The following is a 19,787-nucleotide window of genomic DNA, read 5'->3' on the forward strand; positions in this document are numbered from 1 at the left end:
AAGCTAGAATTCCTATGCCTTTGCCTTTGTTAGGGGCTAAACAAAGATATAAAAACTTGTTTTTATGCAAATCTATGTCAATTATCTATTTTAGAATTAAAATAAATACACTGTTTATTTTTGTATTTCCAGTATTTGTTTAAAATTTTTGCAGAAACACAGCTTCCCTATCATCAAATGTCACAGCATGCCACTGGATATCAAAGTATTGAGTATAAAAAGTAATTAGTATCAAAGAAAAGTATCGATACAGTATTGGTATTGGCAGTATCGGGATATCCGAGTGCAAAATTCTTAATAATCATATGCCTGCTTGTACACTACACAATTGTGCTACAACACACTACAGATGATAGGACATTAATTAACCTGTTGGCAACATGTGACATTCATCTGACACGTTACTAGTATTATAGCATGTTTGGTACAGTACACCATCGGTTATCTGATTGGCCACTCCTGTCATTAGATTCAACAGACTTGCACTGTAGATATCAATGAATTAAAGCATATTTAATGATTGTAATATTATTTACATGTTTGATATTTTTTAGGTTTTTTGGTGATTTTCTAGCTTTAGGTTAAGTTTTACTGTTTTTATGATTTTCATTATCATGTCAAACATATCATGGTTTGTTCCAATAGCAAGAAATCAGCCCCCACTGTTTAAAAAGCTTTATATAACTCTAGCATGTGTATAGGACATCATAACAAGACTCGATCTGAGACTAGAACAATTACACCTCATATACCAAATCTGCATTGGCTCATTCATACATCACTAGACTCAGCAGATTTTATTGTGGAACATAAATTTTATTAGCAGAACCCTAGGATTCTGCAGAACACAAGTTGGGAACCCCTGCTGTAAAGCAATTGATAGATTATTCTTTTATGTGAATCAAAAATAAATGCTTATTTTCACAATGATTATTTTCAACTTCATTTTTAGTAATTTTTAAATTTGGTTATGTTCAGATAAACTGAATTTTAAAATTTGTACTTCAGAATTTTATAAGCAAAGTTTAAAATTTTTAATATAATAAAAATCATTTACACTTACAAACTTTTAGTTTTACTTTTCTAATCTAAATATTTTCTATCACAATTTGCTAGAAAAAAAATTGTTAATGGTAGTGACAACTCTTTTTGTCTAATCCGAGGCAAAAATATGGTTTAGTTTTAATATTTCTTTGAAACAATGGGCATATCCTGAGATGATTTGATATACTGCTGTCTTCAAAGCACCATTCTTCTATAGGTGTAAATGAAGTACTAAAAAACCATCTCTAAAAAAGAAAAGTTATCTTTTTTATATTGATTTTACTGTAAAATATTTAAAACTTACCAAATGACAACAACAATAAAATGCAATATTATTATTTACCTTATTTGCAATTTTCCATGTATAATTTTCACCAATTTTATGTCTTTCCCACCTAAATACAACAATTCCTCTATCTTCTAATAACGAACAGCATACATCTCTTAGTAGAACTGAAGTTAATGCAAGATTTGAAAGACTAAAGCTATCTAAATATCTAGCTATTTGTTGTAATATCTGTAAAAAATAATTACTGTTTAATATATATTAAATATTAATTTAATTAAATTAGACAATTAAGAATTTTTATCATACTCTAAATGGTAAATGTTGAATATTGATTGAGTTACTAAATTCAGATTGTGTCTTTTCTTTTATTACAGGTCCAATTTGATAACTGAAAATAAAGAAATGTAGTTAAAATCTTTATAATTCAATAATATAGTTTCTGAAATTCTAAAAATTTCATTAAATAAGGTACCACAATCATCAACTACAAATATACTATTTATTTAAGGCACCCGAAAAACATTTATTTCAGAAACATTTTTGGCTTTCTTGAAACCATCCTCAGCTAGTCAATTAGATTAGTTACATATTCTGAATTTAGAATCTTTATTTGTGATAATATTCATACGAGTGTTCCATTTTACAATATACTGTACTCATAGTTAAAATATAGTTTATTATAGTTTTTAGTAAACTAATCAAGCATTAAAAAACTGTATAACAGAAATGATTGATTTTCAAGCTAAAAGTAGTGCTATATACATACTGTAATAACGATATAAATAACATATAGGTGGTCCTAAAGTTCACATGCAGCTTTATACTTCAATAACTAAAGATGTACAAATGTTAAAACTGCATGGTAAATAATATTTGAGGGCTTAATCTTTGAAGTTTTTTACATAATAATTTTATTAATGCAAAACTAATCTACATATAAACTGAAAGAGAGTTTCAGCTTTTCTGACTGAGTAAATGGCTAGGACTAAAACTTTGGTTTAGGCATCAAATTAAGCTCTTATCCTGTAGATGATGCTACTGAAAAGATATTTGAGAAAGGTGCAATATTAAGTCTACAAGACAAACATGATGAACAATTATAAAACCTGTTGTGACCCCATAGCTCTCTCACAAACTACATTTTAGAAGCCACAGATATAGAATATAAAGAAACAAATAAATTATTTTAAACAAAAAAGAAAAATCATCATAAGACCACCAACTAAACAGAATAACTAAAACTCTCAAACCTCAATAAAAGCATAAGGAAATTGCTAACAAAGAGTAAATTAAGTGTGAATTAGTTCACACTTATTTTTATTTCAAATAAAAAGCACAAATTAAGTGTTTTTAAAATTACAAAACAACAAATATAATTAAAGAATAATAATTCAGAAACAACTGCACAAATAAAATCGGCAAGACAATTATGATTCTTCCCTCTTGCCATTCTCCCACCTAAACAAATTTAAACTCTTCCACTACTGAGAAGACTTCCAACCACTAAAGCCTAGCCTGTGGGGTAAAAATAATTTCATATCCAGCAAGAAAAAATTTTCAGAGTTTAAAGAGTTAACATTAAGTTTTATAACAACATTGTTCACTGTTGTTTTGACCATTATAAACAGTAAATCTAGTTAATCTTCTGCATGCTTTTTATTTTTTTCTATTTTATTTATTTATTTTTTAAAATTATTATCCTCGTGTAATCAATAATTTTTCTGTAAAGGAAATTATTTATCTTAATAATTATACTAATTACATTATAATTAGCCTATTTTTAATTTAATAATTCATTGTCTTATTAAATATAAAGGAACACAAGCAAAGTCTAGATGATGAGGTCTGGTACCCTCAACATCTAGACAGCAGACTGAAATGGAAGTTATTCTAGCTTATGATGATGAAACTAAATAGCCAAAAAAGCAAAGAAGAAAAAGCCTTAGCCAACCAGTATTAAAGAATGCAACGAAGATCAGAAAAACAAAGTTGCATGAAGAACACACATTATGACAACAATTGTTCAAGAAGTCATCATTGATTCTTCTTAATAAATACAAAATTTTGATATCACAGAGGATCTAGAACAAGTTGGAATTGGAATCATTCAGACATTGCAGTAAGCTGTTGATTTAGATTTTGTGTCAGAGTTTGGGAGTAAGATTGAGCCATTAGTCATTCCTTTAGCCACAAATGCCAGATTCAGTCTTCCCAAAACTGCCCTTGACCCAAATGTTCAATCAACTTATTTTGATCTGGACTGATGTATGTATCCAAGTTGTTTGGCTTTAGATTTTGAATGTGAAAAAGTTGTAGTAGAAATAACTTTCATTTTAGTGACTGTTGCCATAATGGAAAAGTAAAGTTGTAGATTACCCTTTCTTATGACATTCTTGAGAACATTCTGTGTAGAAAAACTCAACTACTTCAGAATACCTAAATAACATCTGAAGGTACAACAGTGTGTTGTTTCCTTCCTTTATTGCCAATGAGACTGTATCTCCAGCAGGCCATAGACTGTACATAACATATTTTTATGGAATGACCGGCATGCTGCATATACACGGGGGGACCAGCATGCCGGAATAAAATCAGAAAGGCAATTATAATATAACAATATACACAAACCTCTGTGATGGAATTTTTTCTCCTGGATGGGATTGAAACAAATATTTTAATGGTAGAGGTTGTACACCAAAGCTTTCTAACTGTTCACTATGCACTATTACAGATCCTCTTGGCATTGGATTAAGTCTCCTATGTGCAAATGTACATCCATAAACTGCTAAAGGACATCGTTGTTCTATCCATCCATTTAAACCTCCATGAATATCACTGTGAACATTTTTATAATGCCAGCAATATTCATCCCGTCTAAAGTCCTATAAAAATTATAAATAAATAAAAACTTTCCAATAAACATTAATCTCTAATAAAAATAAAAATCAGAAAACTTTTGTGTTTTATAACAATGTGTTTCCTAAAATTTATTCATATTGTTATCATATTATTAATTTTTTTTTAAACAAAATATTCTAATTTTTAATCTGAATTAATTTCTAAATCTTTACCTGTCCACATATAAAAGTAAACATAGACTTTGATTTTGATTGATGTCTGGTTCGAGTCTCTAAATTAAGATTTAATCCTATTGATGGACCTGAAGGAACATATAATCCACCAGGCATTGTAGGTACCGAATTGACATCATTATAAGAACAATCTGTCATAGGTGCTGAAGAAATATCACTAATGACAACATTGTTAACAAATAAAATATCATCGTAACTTGCACAAAGTTTCATCCAGTCACCCTTGCAATGTGATTCTTTTTCATATTCATTTTCATTTTTATCCATTCCATTTGTATAATAATTATCATATAGCTTTTCCGGGTTTAATTCTATCTGACTTCTATTCTGTAAAAAAAATCTCATTAATAATACTGATAAATTATACATACATCTTTTCATAAATAAAATATTTTTAAAAATTAATTATTTTTCTTTACTTGGGACTGCATAGCAGAATATTTTATAGGACTGCTACATAATGCATACTGAGATGACATCTGAAATGATTGTTGCAGCATTCTCTGATCTCTCATGGCTAATGCGACATCTAATTGCATTTCATGTAATGGTCGCTGATGATGTAATTGTATTTGCTGAGGAAAATGTACTGGCCAACGATTCCATTCCATTTTACAATGGATTACACTTGCTGGACAGGTAGCTAAATGAGTACCTAAGTACTTTCGCAGCATTTTGGCAGGACATCCATTAAGTACATTAATACAGGGTACCTAAAAAAATTTATATTAAAATAAAACTAAAGGTCTGAAAAAACAGTAAACAATAATTCTATAACTTAAAGATCTCATGAAGATATGAATGTTTTAAAATTATTTTATTGCGTATTTTAAAATTAAATATTCTATTTGAAAAGTTTCAATAAAGTATTCTAAAATACAATGTGACCTCTATTTACAAATATTCAATTTATGAGAATATAATAATGAGCTGATTTATTTCTCTTCCCCATTTACAAGTTGTACTGATTAATCAGTACAACAAGCACTAATTGATATTTACAAGAAAAAATAATTCTAATAATGAGTAGGGATGTCCTGATACCACAATACATCAATACCAGCCAGTATTGGCATCGGGTATCAAATCTGGAAATCTTGTGAGCTGCTACCATTCAGTCTGTGGCTTAATTTTGAAATGTTTTGTGTATTTGAAACTTTTAATTTTAACATAAATAACATGACTTATTCTAATTAGTTATTATTAAAAAATTATTACAACTGATTTCTAATATAAACTAAATGTTACCAATACTGTGTCAGTTGATTTGAGACTAATATATTTTCAAGTTTTTCAAATAATTGGCAAATTATTTATAAATAATAATCTGAACTCTAAGCATTCTGAAAATGAAATTTGATGTAATAATTTTATTTTTAATGTATACTAATTTTATCTTATACTGTACAGATCAATCATGAGCAACCTGTGGCCCCCAGGGCTTTGGTGATTTAATTTTATTTTCTGTTTTCCATCTTGTGCCATTATGCAATATTAATTAACCTGGCATTCATCACAAAGAACAATCAAACTAAATTTGAACAGTGAAAAGATGAGAATAAATGCTATATTACTAGTTTTCATATTATTTCAAGTAGCATATATTATTTTAGTATCTAGTATACTGAATCTAGTGTTATGAAATATGTTTGGTAGCCAGAAGGCTTAAAGCCTTCATCTCCATAAGAAAAAATGTATGCAGCCCACTGGAAGCCTAGCATATGAAGTTTCCTTAAGGTTCACATCTAGAAAAGGTTGCTCACCACTCATTTAGATCAATGTAATTCAATCCATGATTACTTTTACTGCAACAATAATATAGTGCAAGGTAAGCACACTATATTATTATTTTGATAAGTAGCACATAGCACTCATCTGCCTCGATTTGAAACTGTTACATTAGTAATTGATCATGGGTTTGTGCATTGCCAATGGGATGACAAAGTGGAATTTTCCAGTTTTCTTCAAGTTAGTAACACCTAAATAGGGGCCAGTTCCTCATAAAATTCCTCCCAGGAGGCAGACCCACGTGTTGTGTCGCCATAACCAAATAAATCAAACTAATTGTAATAATTTTTCTATAAACTTGCTATTTACAAGGACATACTTCCCATGTAGTTATAGGCATTCTGATAATGTTCTTAAAATGGGTTTTACCACATATATTTTTGAAATTTACTATTAATAACATTGGGTGTAACAATTACTGCGAGATCTACTTTAAAAACTTGGGCAAAGCCGGGCATTTTGTAGTTGTTCATTTAATAATATTTTGAAGTTTATATTTTATTTAAAATTATGGGTGTACTATAGATTACTATCTATGGAATTTCAGGACTTTGAGTATATATCTGAACTGACGGGACCGAGACGAGTTCAACGATACCCTACTTTTGGACCAGAGACAAAAAATAAAAAAGTTATCATACTTTTTCACTTACCATACTTTTTTAATGCTCTTACGAAGACAGCACCATAGTTGCTAGTACTGCCATCTTGCGGTAAAGTCTGCAAACCATGACGTCGGACTACGATCATCTCCAGTAGGGTTAAACACGCGATACGAGAGTGGAGAGAGCGACGTGACTTCCGATCATCGTGTGATCGCCATTTCGGTTATGGCAGCGAACATGACGGCTCGACTGACCTCTCGTATGGGCGCCACCACACGCCGCCATGTTCTAAATTAGTGATCAATTCACGGTAGTTCTTGAATAAAGTAAAAATAGGAGGAAAACGTCTACTAAAGGCAATTTTAACGGCCAGCAACGGGACTCCCGATCGTGATAGCGAGGCCGACTTAGCGGAGAGCGACGCGACTCCCTATCATCGCGTGATCGCCAAAAAAAGTATGATAACTTTTTTATTTTTCGTCTCTGGTCCAAAAGTAGGGTATCGTTGAACTCGTCTCGGTCCCCTCAGTTCAGATATATACTCAAAGTCCCGAAATTCCATAGATAGTAATCTATAGTATCCCCAAAATTAGAAATAGCCTAATATTCTTTATATTATAAAGTTATTCTTAATCTATTTTAAAATGTCTACTTTAAAATATCTATTTTAAAACTTTCTTCTACTTTGTTTTAAAATAAATTATTATATATAGTTTTCAAGTATAATGCTATGCCGATATTATGCCACTTCTATCTGCCTATTATAAGCAGTCATTATTAGAAACAAACAGAATGGTGGATAATTATTTAACAAATTTTAGAAATAAAGCTTTAGAGTATAAATTTAATAAGTGATATTCTAATTTAATAATTGATGCCAACATACTTAAATTTTGTGAAACAGTTTAGGATGTGGTTTTGGTGATATTGCATATACATTGTAATATGTTAAAAATATGACCTCGCTGAGAATGGAAAATTGTGAATTTTGTGGTCTAGAAATTACTTTTGATGCTTATCATGTGATGGTTGAATGTAAAGTTTCTGTAAACAAAAGGATTTTATATTTTGGAAAAGAATTCTTGTCAAGATATGACTTTATAAGTTTGTTATGTATAATAGTAATAAGGATTACATTTCTGTATATAATTTTATTGCTAATGTCTAATATATTTATTTTCTTGTTTGTTTAGCCAACAGGATTTTTTAAGTATTATAAAAGTGGCAGTCACTGTTGTTGGTGTTGGCAGTAAACTTTGTCTGCAATTTTGGTGAGATTTAACTAATCATGAATTTTTGTTTTCTGTTACAGGTAACATGACAGTAACAACAACTAAAAGAAAATAAAATAAAGCTATGTTATGCCAATGATTCACTGTCAATTTGTGTTGTGTATAATATGCTGTTTTTATTGTTGTTGTTTTGTCCGAATAGATAGGTATGTACTGTACCTTGTACAAATAAATAAACAAAATATTAGAAAATGAACATTTTAACTATTTCTATCAAATATTTGTATTGTATTATTTAGTATTTTATCATCATCATTAAATTAAATATTTTAATATTTTTATTATACTTTATTTTATACACTTTATTATTTTTATTTTATATTTTTATTATATAATTACTTATATATTCATTTACAGGTAACCCCTGTATAACACGGCACTTCTATAGCATGGATTCACACTAACATGGTTTGAGAATTGGGTAAAACCCTCATACAACATGAAAGGTAATAAAAACTATTAAAAACAAACTTCTAATCTAATTTGAAATTAGGGAAATCCCCATACAACAGTTCAATAAACATGATAAAGCTTTTAAGTGTGAAAGATACCTCATTTGACATTTTTCATTCAAGCGTGTATGTATCAGAGTTTCCTGCATAATTTTCGTGAACTATTAGTACTTAAGTACAGTATGTAAATTTTCTTTTCCCTCCTTCTGTCAATACATGTGGTCTTTCTCAAAACTTGTTTCATGTTGCCAGATCTTGACGTTTCTGCTTTTGGTGTTGTTTAATTTATATTAATATGTATCACTTCTTAAGAAAAGTTTAATAAAGATATTTATCTCAATTATGAAAATATAATTGCATGTTTTTTTAATTTTTGGAACCTAACCCCCCTTTTCGTACTAGTTCTTTGTTTCGTATAACACGAATTTGCATAACACGGCAATTTTTTGGAACATAACTTCCCATGTTACACGGGGTTATCTGTATTTCATATTTATTACTTATATATTATATATATATTTATATCAGCCAAGTCCTTCAACGCTTTATATCATCCCATTGTGGATGATATAAAGACCCTCTTAGTGCTCACAGGACAGAAAGTGTAAAAATAAAATAAAATAAATAGAAATGACTGTTTTTTTTTTCCTTTTTTGTAAAATATAGTGAAATAGTTAAATGAACTTTAAAAGTATGACTTTTCAGCTATATTTTATATATTCTATTATATATGATGAGCAATGAACTATTAAAAAGATAAGTTTCTACTCACGAATGCAAAAGAGAAAAGAATAATCCATGTTAATTTATTAAAGAAAAGTCAAACCTGAATCAAGTCATATTTTTTATTTTAGTAATTTTATTTAGTGATGTAAATAAAAACCATAATCTTAAAAGTGCTTGAAATTATTGAAGATATACAATCTTATCAAATTGTTATCAAAATATTTAATATGAGTATTTTTTCTTAATTAAACAATAATTTTCACAAAACTAAAAAGAAGTCATACATGCTTTATAAACAGAATATTTTTTGTCTAAAATGGAAAAAAAAAAAAAAAAAAAAAATCAGCTAAATCATAAAAGCATTCATTCATTTTAATATTTTTGAATAATTTACCTTCTCATTTAAACACAACAGTTGATGTTCCTCTGCTTTGCATAAATGAAATCTTGCTCCACAATTAAAATCACACGATATGATTTTACAGCTTTCGCCTTCCTTGGGTTGAACAGTACATTTCCAGATTTTAATACAATCTTTGCAATGTGGATGTATTTCTGTTCCCTCTCTCATTTTCTATTCCTGCAATCAAATGAAGTACTGTAAATAAAATTAGCATTAAAAAATTAATACACACACAAAGTGAATCAATAATGTACAAATGAATGTAGCTTTACTTTTAATTTCATTTTATATTTATTTTTAAGTTTTTATGTTATTAAACGTATTTTATCATTAATATTCAACAAACTTATTGCTGTCAAAAAACTGACGTTTTAAAAACTTTTAAACTGAATTCATTTTATTTACAACTAGCAGGCAGGACCGGCGTTGCTCGGGCAAAAGTAATGATAGCAAAGATTAAGATTATTACATTATAGTCAACCTTACCCATTTTCACAGAATGCAAGAATTGGGTCCCCCTGTTTCCAGACTAATTAGAGAATTTTTAGATGGGTCTAAATATGTTTGATTTCCCGCAAAAAAAAAAAAACTGCATCTGCACCTTGCACATCGCTTTCTCTTAACAATTCCATTGTTGACACTTCCATTGGAAGTGTTAAGCCTTAATCCTGTCCCTCTCCCCTGTGGAGAGGTATTTCGAAAAATCCCTTATTAGTGTTCTCGCGACGTATCCTAACTGTGTACCAAATTTCAACTTTCAACTCCTAACCGTTTGGGATCTTTATTATCTCGTCTTGATTATATATATATAGATAAGACAAATATTTTTTGCATTTGAATATTTCAAAGAATTTTTAAATGTATTACCCCTGAATGAAAGTACGGAATATTTTGTAATTGCTGCAGAAAAATTATTTGATCCTGAAATAATCAAACTCACAAAAATATTATTGAACTTTTAATAATTGGCAAATATAATAAACATATTTGCATAAATTATGAAGTTACAGTATTTTAAACAAAGTAAGAGTTGAACAAACATGGAATCATGAAAAATATTAAACAAAAGTATGGAATATTTTGATGATTATTATAATAAAAATCTTCAGTATCTCTTCAAAACTGGGATTGTATAAACACACAATGCACAAAACCAACACCGGCACTATGAAAAGAAAAAATATCATTTTTACCTGATGATGTCTATTTTTATATAGACAAAAATGTTAATAAATTTTTCTTTTCATGGTGCTGGCATTAGTTTTGTGCATTGTGTGTTTATAATAAAAATTATTATATTAAAATATATTGGATTTTAATATGCTAAAATGAATAATACTCTTGTAAATAAATTTTATAATGTCATTATAGTAAAGTATAAAATTGAAGTGAACATAATAATGAAGTGAATGATGGCATCCAGTAATGAATTAAGTAAAAATAAGAAACAGTTAATAATTTCAATGCATCAAGAAAGAAAATTACAAAGGATAATAGCAAAAACATTACAATGCTCTCAAGGAACAGTTTCAAAAGTAATTTCATAGTTCAAAACATTTGGAACTATAAAAAAATCAGCCTCGGGTTAGAAGATCAAGATCTACAACCAAGAGAGATGACTATAACTTAATTAAAATTGTTAAGGAAAACAGAATTTTTATCCAAACACTCACACAATCAAAAATCCAGCTCGTGAAACACAATGACGGAGAAAAAACATTTTAAATTGCTTTTAGCAATCATCCTAAAGTTAGAGAACTTATCTGAAAATATATATCAGAATAGAATGTTTGATGGAATGTAATAATTTAAAATATAAAACAAACGTCTGATTGGCTATCAGATGTCACGTGTTTGTATTGGGATGTAAATATCTAGACGTAAATATCCAATAATGCCCTCCAAGCTGGGGATAACGTGTTGTTGTCCTTGTAGTCGATAGCTGTGTTGTTTCTATTGGCCTTGTAAATTTCCAGCATTTCCAGGTACTTAAGTAGAAAAGGCTCCTTTGTATGGTGAATGAGATGTGCATTATTGATGTTTGCCTGCACATTCTTGTCTAAGGCTTACGTGAATAAAGCTGTAGCAGTTTGCCTTTTATTAATTGAAATAAGATGTCCTTGCAAATGCTGTTTTAATGGACATATTGTACCCCAATGTATTGTAGCCACTAGTACCCCAGCCTACATTGAATAAGATACTTTATAATGATAGAGACAAAGTTACACTCTAATGAAAATCTGGGGTATATGCTATACCAGGGGTGGCCAACCGTTTGTATACCATGCACCAATTTTTTGACAGATGAGTTCAGATGTGCCATATAACTCAAACACTTTTTATACCATCTTACATTCATTGTTATACCCTATTCACACTGTATATTTTAAGCCAGCTTAAGGTATGAAATATGAACGGAACTGAGTTAACATTAAGCCGGTTTAACTACCAACAACCGGCTCAACTTAAATCACTTTCTCAAAGAAGCTTAAGTCGCTTCAAGCTTTCCCCAAGGTCCACCACAAGTTCAAAAATAATGGCGGAAGCAGATGTACAAATGTTCGAACAAACAATACTCTTCTCTGTTAGCACGTATGTGCTGCTTCGATACAAGAAGTTTAAATAATAATATAAATTTCTGTCAAAAATCCATTCTTATCCCAGTACTATCACTAAAGTGATATAAACATTAAGAGAATCATGCTGCCAATGACAACGACATCACTGATAATAAATGTTAATAATTCCTAACTAACATCTTATGCATTTTAAATAAGTTATTTATATTTTAAATTACTAAATATAAATTAATTTATGATGATTTATGAAAAATAAGCAAAAGTTTGATTTTACTTAAAATGTAATATTGAGTACACCCACTTGAGGGCTACGCAAATAATTCGCTTTAATTATCTAGTGTGAATAAGTACTTAATCTTGTTTTTGACAATGCGACTTAACTTAATTCTGCTTAAATCCTAATCCCGCTTAAAATGTACAGTGTGAATAGGGTATTAGGGGTTGATAAATAAATAGAGATAAGAATAAATCTGCTTTGCAAAATGCTCTTGCAAAAACTCTGCTTCCAAACTGGACACCCCCAGGGCTCACTCAGAACTAGTGTTAGCAGATGTTTTTAGTGTTTGTAACCAAAAATTTTTTTGAAAAGTAGTCCAAAAGTAGCCAATCCCTAAAAAATTCTTTTAATAACCCAAGATTTGTCGATAAAATTAAAAAAAAACCATTTGTGATTTTCTGGCAATAACTTTAATCACAATAAATGTTTTCAGCCATTTACACGCCTGTAAACTGATTAGAAATAAAGATTGCAAGACTCAAAATGCATGCATACACTGTAATTTACTATGTGGAGAACACTCATTTTATCTGCAAAGTAGATTGCAACGAATTGTGCAACAAATGAACTTGCCAAGACAGACTATAAAAAATTAATTTTTCTATGTAATATTCTTAATTGCAAAGAAGCCAAATCTGGCAATGTTACTCAGAACTGACTGAAGTGCCACTTGTAATCGTACAATGCACCACGTTTTGGCCACCCGTGCTATACCCTTACAAAATCCAATAACTGGGTCAAAACTATTATATATTAGAGCTATTACTAGAATGCTCTGCCTCCATCTTGCAGAACATCATGATGATGATGTATGTAGCAAATATACAACATAGCTAGTTAAAAAAGTGATATAGAGTAACCTCAAAGATGCTTTGGTCACAAACTTCCCTTCTAAAATTCCGTGTTGATCAAAAAACATTATTCATATGAGAATCCCTTTATATGTCAATAACGTGACTGTGTAACCCACCCATGCTAGATATACCATAACTATGGACAGCACTGTTTAACCTCATAAAGCTGTTAATCACATGGTTTTTGATAAAACACCACACATCATCATTGGCACTGCTATTCATTTATTATTTGTTTATTTACTGTTTATTTTATTAATTATTTTTAATGTTTTTCTTTTACAATTCTATGCACAGTAAGCTAGAACTTCTACATATAAAGTTCAAAACAAATTTTTTAATTACATATAATCATAGTTTTATAATATTGTATAATTTTGTAAATTGTATATATGTAATTTTAAATTCCATGAGTATTTGGAACAAGTGGTTTATAAAATGTCAGTTCCTATTTGGGTTCTGTTTTTTGAATTCAAATGTTTTGTTCTCTATGAACAATTCTGACCGAAGAGGACAGTTATATGCTGTAGAAAGTACTTGCAAAATAAATATCTTTATGCAACACAAACAGACAGTGATATACTGTTATCTTTCTCTAATAACATACAACTACTAAATATATATATAAAAAATAAATATGACTAACATTAAACTAGATAACAGAAATAACTATACAAAGAAATAAAGAAATGAAAATGTAAACATAAAAATAGCACTGAATGTCCATTGTCTGGCATTCTGATATCTACATCTCATTTTTAAGTCTGCAAAATTCAAATCCATGGATTGAGTGTTTTTTCTTTTTGTATTTTTACTAATAATTCCTAATAAATTTCATAATTCATTAAATATAATTTGTTAGCACTAGTTTGGTAATGGACATTTAATTCTTATATTCAACAGTATATACAAAATCAGTATATACAATGTATTCCATAAATATAAAGACCCTAATAAATTTACATATAAAATCATTCACATAGAAAAATTCACATATCCTATTTACTTTAGTTTATTTAAATGTTTAAAAATATACATCTAAAAAATAATAACAATTTATCAAAATAGAAAAAATTAAATAACAACATCAACACCAGGGATCGAAATCAACACCTTATTCAGAGCCTGTTACTGATGTGTTCTGTGAATAATACAGTTTATCACTAACATTTCTGAACTGCTAAATAGTTCTTCCTCAGGTTAAATATGCTGAATGACCAATGGAACACAAAAAAAGAATGTGAATATCCAAATTAAATCAAATGTATGTTCAACGAAAGTCTTTATGATCTTAACGACTAAGCGGGAAGGGGCCTTAGTTTTTCAGACCAATACTGACTGCGGAAAGGGGGGCAGCAAGGAGAACCCTTGAGTCAGCTGCCAGACATCTTGAAGTTTTCTTAAAGTTAATACTTAAGCTTAAATTTAAGATCTAGAATAGATATAAAAAAAGGTGCCAGAATTAACCTTTCTAATGTATATGCATAATGTATATTATTCTTATTACACACAATCACCTGCAGATATGCCACAATTTAACTATTCAGTACATGATGCATGTTTCCTATTTCAGGTGCTAGCCAAGGACTAGCAAAAATGAGAATTGCCTTGGCAGAATCACCTTAAGAGGAGAGAAGGAATAACATGTAAAAAAACAGAGAAAAGCTGCAGAGATAGATGCAGCAGCCTGCAAACATCTTGCCCTCTCAAGCACCCATGGGTAGTTTAAGGCCATAGGAGGCAAAATGAAAACACTCATTGCTGACTCCATTCCAACTCAGCTCAATCAGCAGGTGTCTACCGACTCACTGCATACTCTAGGAGCTAGGAAGGTCAAGAGGTATTAATTTAGACTGAATGGTTCTTGAAACTCTCTCTCCTAGTTTAAGTTAGACTAGTAGTTTTGGTACATTAGACTAGCAGACCCAAACAGTAAAGTGCCAACGTTCTCACGTCGATTAGAATTGTCGGTTTTACCATATTTACCATTTGAATTGCATCTGTAGCTGTATTTTAGAATTGTATTATATTATCTGTTTATTAAATATGTGTTGTTGTGATAAGCCTGTCTTTCTTGAGTACAGACACCTTGTCCACTGACCCACGGCTTCTCCACTCCACAATTTGCTCTCCTACGGCCATTCTCTGACAAGAGCCGCCGATAAGTGAGGTCTAGCCCACAGCTAACCCCCCCGTTCTCACACATGGTAACTACCTGAAGAAAAGCTGGTCAGACAGCCAAGGAGATCTGGCATACCATGCTGGCCTGGAAGGATTGTAGGAAATGTGCTTCTAGTGCAAGAACCTCCATACCTGACGTACGTCCAGAAGCAAGAAGAAACCCTGAAATATCTATCTGTATACTACAGTGAAGGAACAGCAGACAGCAGACAGAAGGCATCTATTTAGAAGGAAGAAGAAAGAGACAGAGAAAACAATCTAAAATAAGGAGACAAAAGAAAAACTATTTAAAGGGAAACAAACAAAATAATAAACCAATTAAGACAGAACTAGCACTGTAAAAATAAAACTAGAAAAGATAAAGCCCATCCACCAAGTGGCACTAGTCCTGAGGCTCAGACAAGAAAGAAGAGGTGCACAGAATGGGTGAGAGGAAATTATAAACTAGCCTAATAAAATAGAGAAGAGAGAAGGATAGCCGGTGTGCAAACACCCACCAAAGTAACTGTGGAAGTACCAAGCATGCCAAGACAAAAGGAAGAAAGCCACATCTTTCACTGAGAGACTGTAGTGATTTCCTGATTGATGTAGTGCCATGACACAAACTCATAGCCCAGCAGTCTTAGTAACATCCTAGTAAGGAGAGGAGAAAAGCAGAATAAGGTACAATAAAGAATAGGGAGAGTACAGAGAGGATAGCAAAAAACAAATAAACATAATGCCTGAAGATGGCACTATTATTCATTGGATATTAGGTTATTGTTAAATATAATTTATTAACCTATCATTAATTGTTTTGATTAACTTTGTTATATGCCTTTATATTTTTGGGCAGTGAAAGTGATTTTAATTCCTTAAAATTTTAGTTTATTTTTTTCTGTCTCAATAAACGGTTATGATTTTTTATATATGCATTTGGGAAAGTTCAAGCAAGCCAAAAATAAATTACTTTTGCAATGTTTTCAGTATGAATGATTTTCATGGAAATTTATTAGTATGTTTACATATACGGAATGCTCTTTAATTTGAATTTCTGAACAGCACTGCACTTTTACAAAAGACATCATAAATTAGGGAAAAGTTCTCCATTCTAGGAAAGATTATAAAAATATATGTTGCAATGTGCCTTATCTACTAACTTCTATTAATATTTTTAATTCTCAAAAATGAAACATTAACAAAAAGAATCATTCAATAAAACTGCATGTTGTATAGTGACATAGGATTTTTTACTCCCTTAAAAGGAATTTTTGACAAAACTACATAAAATACATAAACTTAATTTTGACCATTTCTGTAACATTTATATTTTTTTCAAAAATATTCAATCTCATTATGCAATTTTTATGGGAATTTTAAAAATTTTCCAAAAATTGACCACAATAAAAATTTCTCTAAAAGATCAAAATATATATACAGGTATCCCTCATATAACACAGTAGTTATTGTGGGGTTCGGGCCATCAAGATGTTTTCTTACGTATGTTTTTGATAGGGTCCTGCCACCAGGTGTGTTTTATCGAACACACCACCGATTGAGATGAAGTAAATGACTAAGGCGCGAGGGTAAGAGTCACTCTGAAGTCCAGGAATGAGCCTCTCAGGAGGAAGAATACAGAGTCAGATATAAACAATTAAAAGGAATTTATTAGCAAAAAAAAGAAAAAAACTGAAAGTTCAGAACAGAGTTATCAAATCCGATTTTTGGAAATCCGCCTATCTTTATCTATACAACGAAGGGGGGTACCTAACGAGGGGCATTCGAACCACGTGACTCACAACATACCAAGATGTCTTCTTTTGTCTATTTCAACAGTTGATCAATCTCTTGATCCTGTTTCACTCTCACTCTTTCTTGCTTGTACTGTTCTAGTACTGTCTGGACTGGACTGCACTCTCTGGCTGCTTAAGTACTGTGTCTGTCTGACCGCCTCTGGTCTATTCTCTCTTGTTTGTTGTCCCGAGTCTGCTCTCACTTACTGCCTGTCTTGAGTATGAGAATTATACTCTGTCTTGAGTATGAGAACTATACTAGTGAGAATCTCTGTCTCTCTGAGTATGAGAGTGATACTGCTGTGTTGAGTATGGGAATTATACTGATTTTTTGTCGGGCTGGAGCTCTCCTTTTTAAATATTTCCAGCATGGAAGGGTTTGTCATCCGGTGATGATCCATTTCTGGTGTCATCATCAGGTGACGATTTATTTGCGGTGTTGTCATCGCAGCTGAGATGATTGTTCTCTGTTGTTTTTATTTGGCAATGACATCTAGTTTTTGTAGAGTCATCATTGAGTCGATGTGACTCACCTTGTTTTTGGGGCAGTTCTCATCATTACTCATTGATTGCTTTGTCATTTTTCCCTTGGCATGTTGTGAGATTTGGATAATAAACTGTTTTATTCTAATTGTTGTAAGTTAATATTAAAATTTAGAAAAGGGGGGTCCCTAGATTGATAAAATAGGCAAATTTCCTCTTACAACTTCGGTTGTTGTTTAAAATACAATTAAAGTTCATGCGAATACATAATTATCAAAAAAAAAAAAAGGTAAAAATAAGTGATCAAGTAAATATTATTATATCACAAATGTTGTAAACAGTAGTTCACAAAATGTTAACATCGAGGTATTTTTGGAGGGGGGGAAATGGTGGTTCTCACATTATGTACAGAAAAAGTGCCATATTATGCAAATCCATGCTATATGAAACAAAGAACTAATATAAAACATGGAATTAGATTCCAAAAATTAACAAAAATATACTATTCTTCTCTGTCACTAAGAGAAACATGTTTATTAAAGCAATCAATAATTAATTAACAATTGCAACTAAAAGTACTGTATGATGTGTTAATATTAATTTTAGTTAAATGAGTGAGTTTTCTTTGTACAAAATATCATAGTCTTCTGAACTTTATTGTTGATCTTGATCAGAAATATCAGTCTCTTCCTTTTATTTTTACCATAAAAATATGTTATTAATTGAAAATTTGTTCTAACAGTAGTTCTTAACCAGTATTCCACAGAACACAGGTGTTCTGCAAACCTATCTCAAGTGTTCCACGAAAGAAAAGATTTTAAAGTTTTAATTCAAATTTATTTCCATTGCTATATTCACAGACAATTCCATGTTTCTATTTTATTCAATATGTTAAAGTTTATTAGTTTATTGCTTCATTGTTTCATGAGAATAATTAACATGAAATTGCTTATCGATTTTTGAATATATTGATACTAATGCTCAGTGTAATAAAAGGTATATGAATGGTGTTCCATGGCCTCAGAAAGGTTGAGAACCACTGTTCTAGCAGGTAGCATTTGTTCAGTCTAGTACCAAGCAATTTTTTCCAGAATTTATGTTCGAATACCGAATTGTTTGAGTAGCGAGATACTGTCATTTTTCATTTGTCATTTTTACAAATTATTACTTACCTATGGTTAAAAAATGGTTAATAACACTTACCTAAAAATGTTTAAATTAAATGAATAAGAATAAAAAAGAATAAATAATAAAAATAGATCTTTTTATTGCATATAACAATATATTAGGATTCATTAAATGAAACCCATTTGAGTAAATTTAATAAGACAAATGAAACAGTATATCATCAGTATGGCATAAACAAAGTAATATATACAAACAACTTGAAACCTGATATATTAGTAATAATTCAAACAACTACCAGTCAAACAAGTTAGAAATTAATTAAAAATAATCATGGAAAAGTAGCCCGATTTAATCCGATAGTTGTTTGGCTTAAATAAAACAATATATGAGAAAGCCAGAATGCACTTCTGTTTGTTAAAAAGTCACCGTAGGCATTCAGACATACATTCTACTGCTTGGGGAGATGACAGATACTGTCTGCAAAGAATGATGTCGGTTAGCATCCTTAACCACTTGCTCATTAATCTTGGATGGATTCCAAATAACTTCAGCCATGTTTTCACTACTCTACGCCAAAAACAAAACATACAAGATGATTGAACTTCTCCCCACTTGTTCTTTGACTTTTTGCTACTTAGGCTGTTTGCTTGACATGTTCAGGCACTGGCTGACTCTGGCCAAACTACTTTGCACCATTGTAGTTCTGCCATTGGTACAGTACATGCTGTATGTTTTATTTAATAAATACATATGTAACTTTGTTCTTCTATAATTACCGTATGTCTCAGCAGATAAGACAATAGTTGAATCATAAAAAAAGGC

General features: G+C 30.5%; 1 protein-coding gene across 2 annotated transcripts in view; it reads right to left on the minus strand.

Annotated features, from left to right (window-relative positions):
• Positions 1–915: 915 nt before the first annotated feature.
• The window catches only part of LOC136985900 (F-box only protein 30-like), a 31,251-nt gene continuing 12,379 nt past the window's right edge, over positions 916–19,787 (minus strand). For both annotated transcript variants that reach the window (XM_067283295.1, XM_067283296.1), the window contains exons 2-8: positions 9,683–9,868; positions 4,845–5,138; positions 4,405–4,752; positions 3,962–4,215; positions 1,640–1,721; positions 1,388–1,561; positions 916–1,289 (exon numbers count right to left, since the gene is read on the minus strand). In XM_067283295.1, coding sequence (XP_067139396.1) covers positions 1,128–1,289; positions 1,388–1,561; positions 1,640–1,721; positions 3,962–4,215; positions 4,405–4,752; positions 4,845–5,138; positions 9,683–9,859 — 1,491 coding nt within the window. In that variant the 5' untranslated portion in view covers positions 9,860–9,868 and the 3' untranslated portion in view covers positions 916–1,127. The remainder of the gene's footprint in view (positions 1,290–1,387; positions 1,562–1,639; positions 1,722–3,961; positions 4,216–4,404; positions 4,753–4,844; positions 5,139–9,682; positions 9,869–19,787) is intronic.

The sequence above is a fragment of the Centruroides vittatus genome, unplaced genomic scaffold (genome assembly GCF_030686945.1).
Source record: "Centruroides vittatus isolate TY-2023 unplaced genomic scaffold, ASM3068694v2 contig_980, whole genome shotgun sequence".
In the NCBI taxonomy this organism is placed as follows: Eukaryota; Metazoa; Arthropoda; class Arachnida; order Scorpiones; family Buthidae; genus Centruroides; species Centruroides vittatus.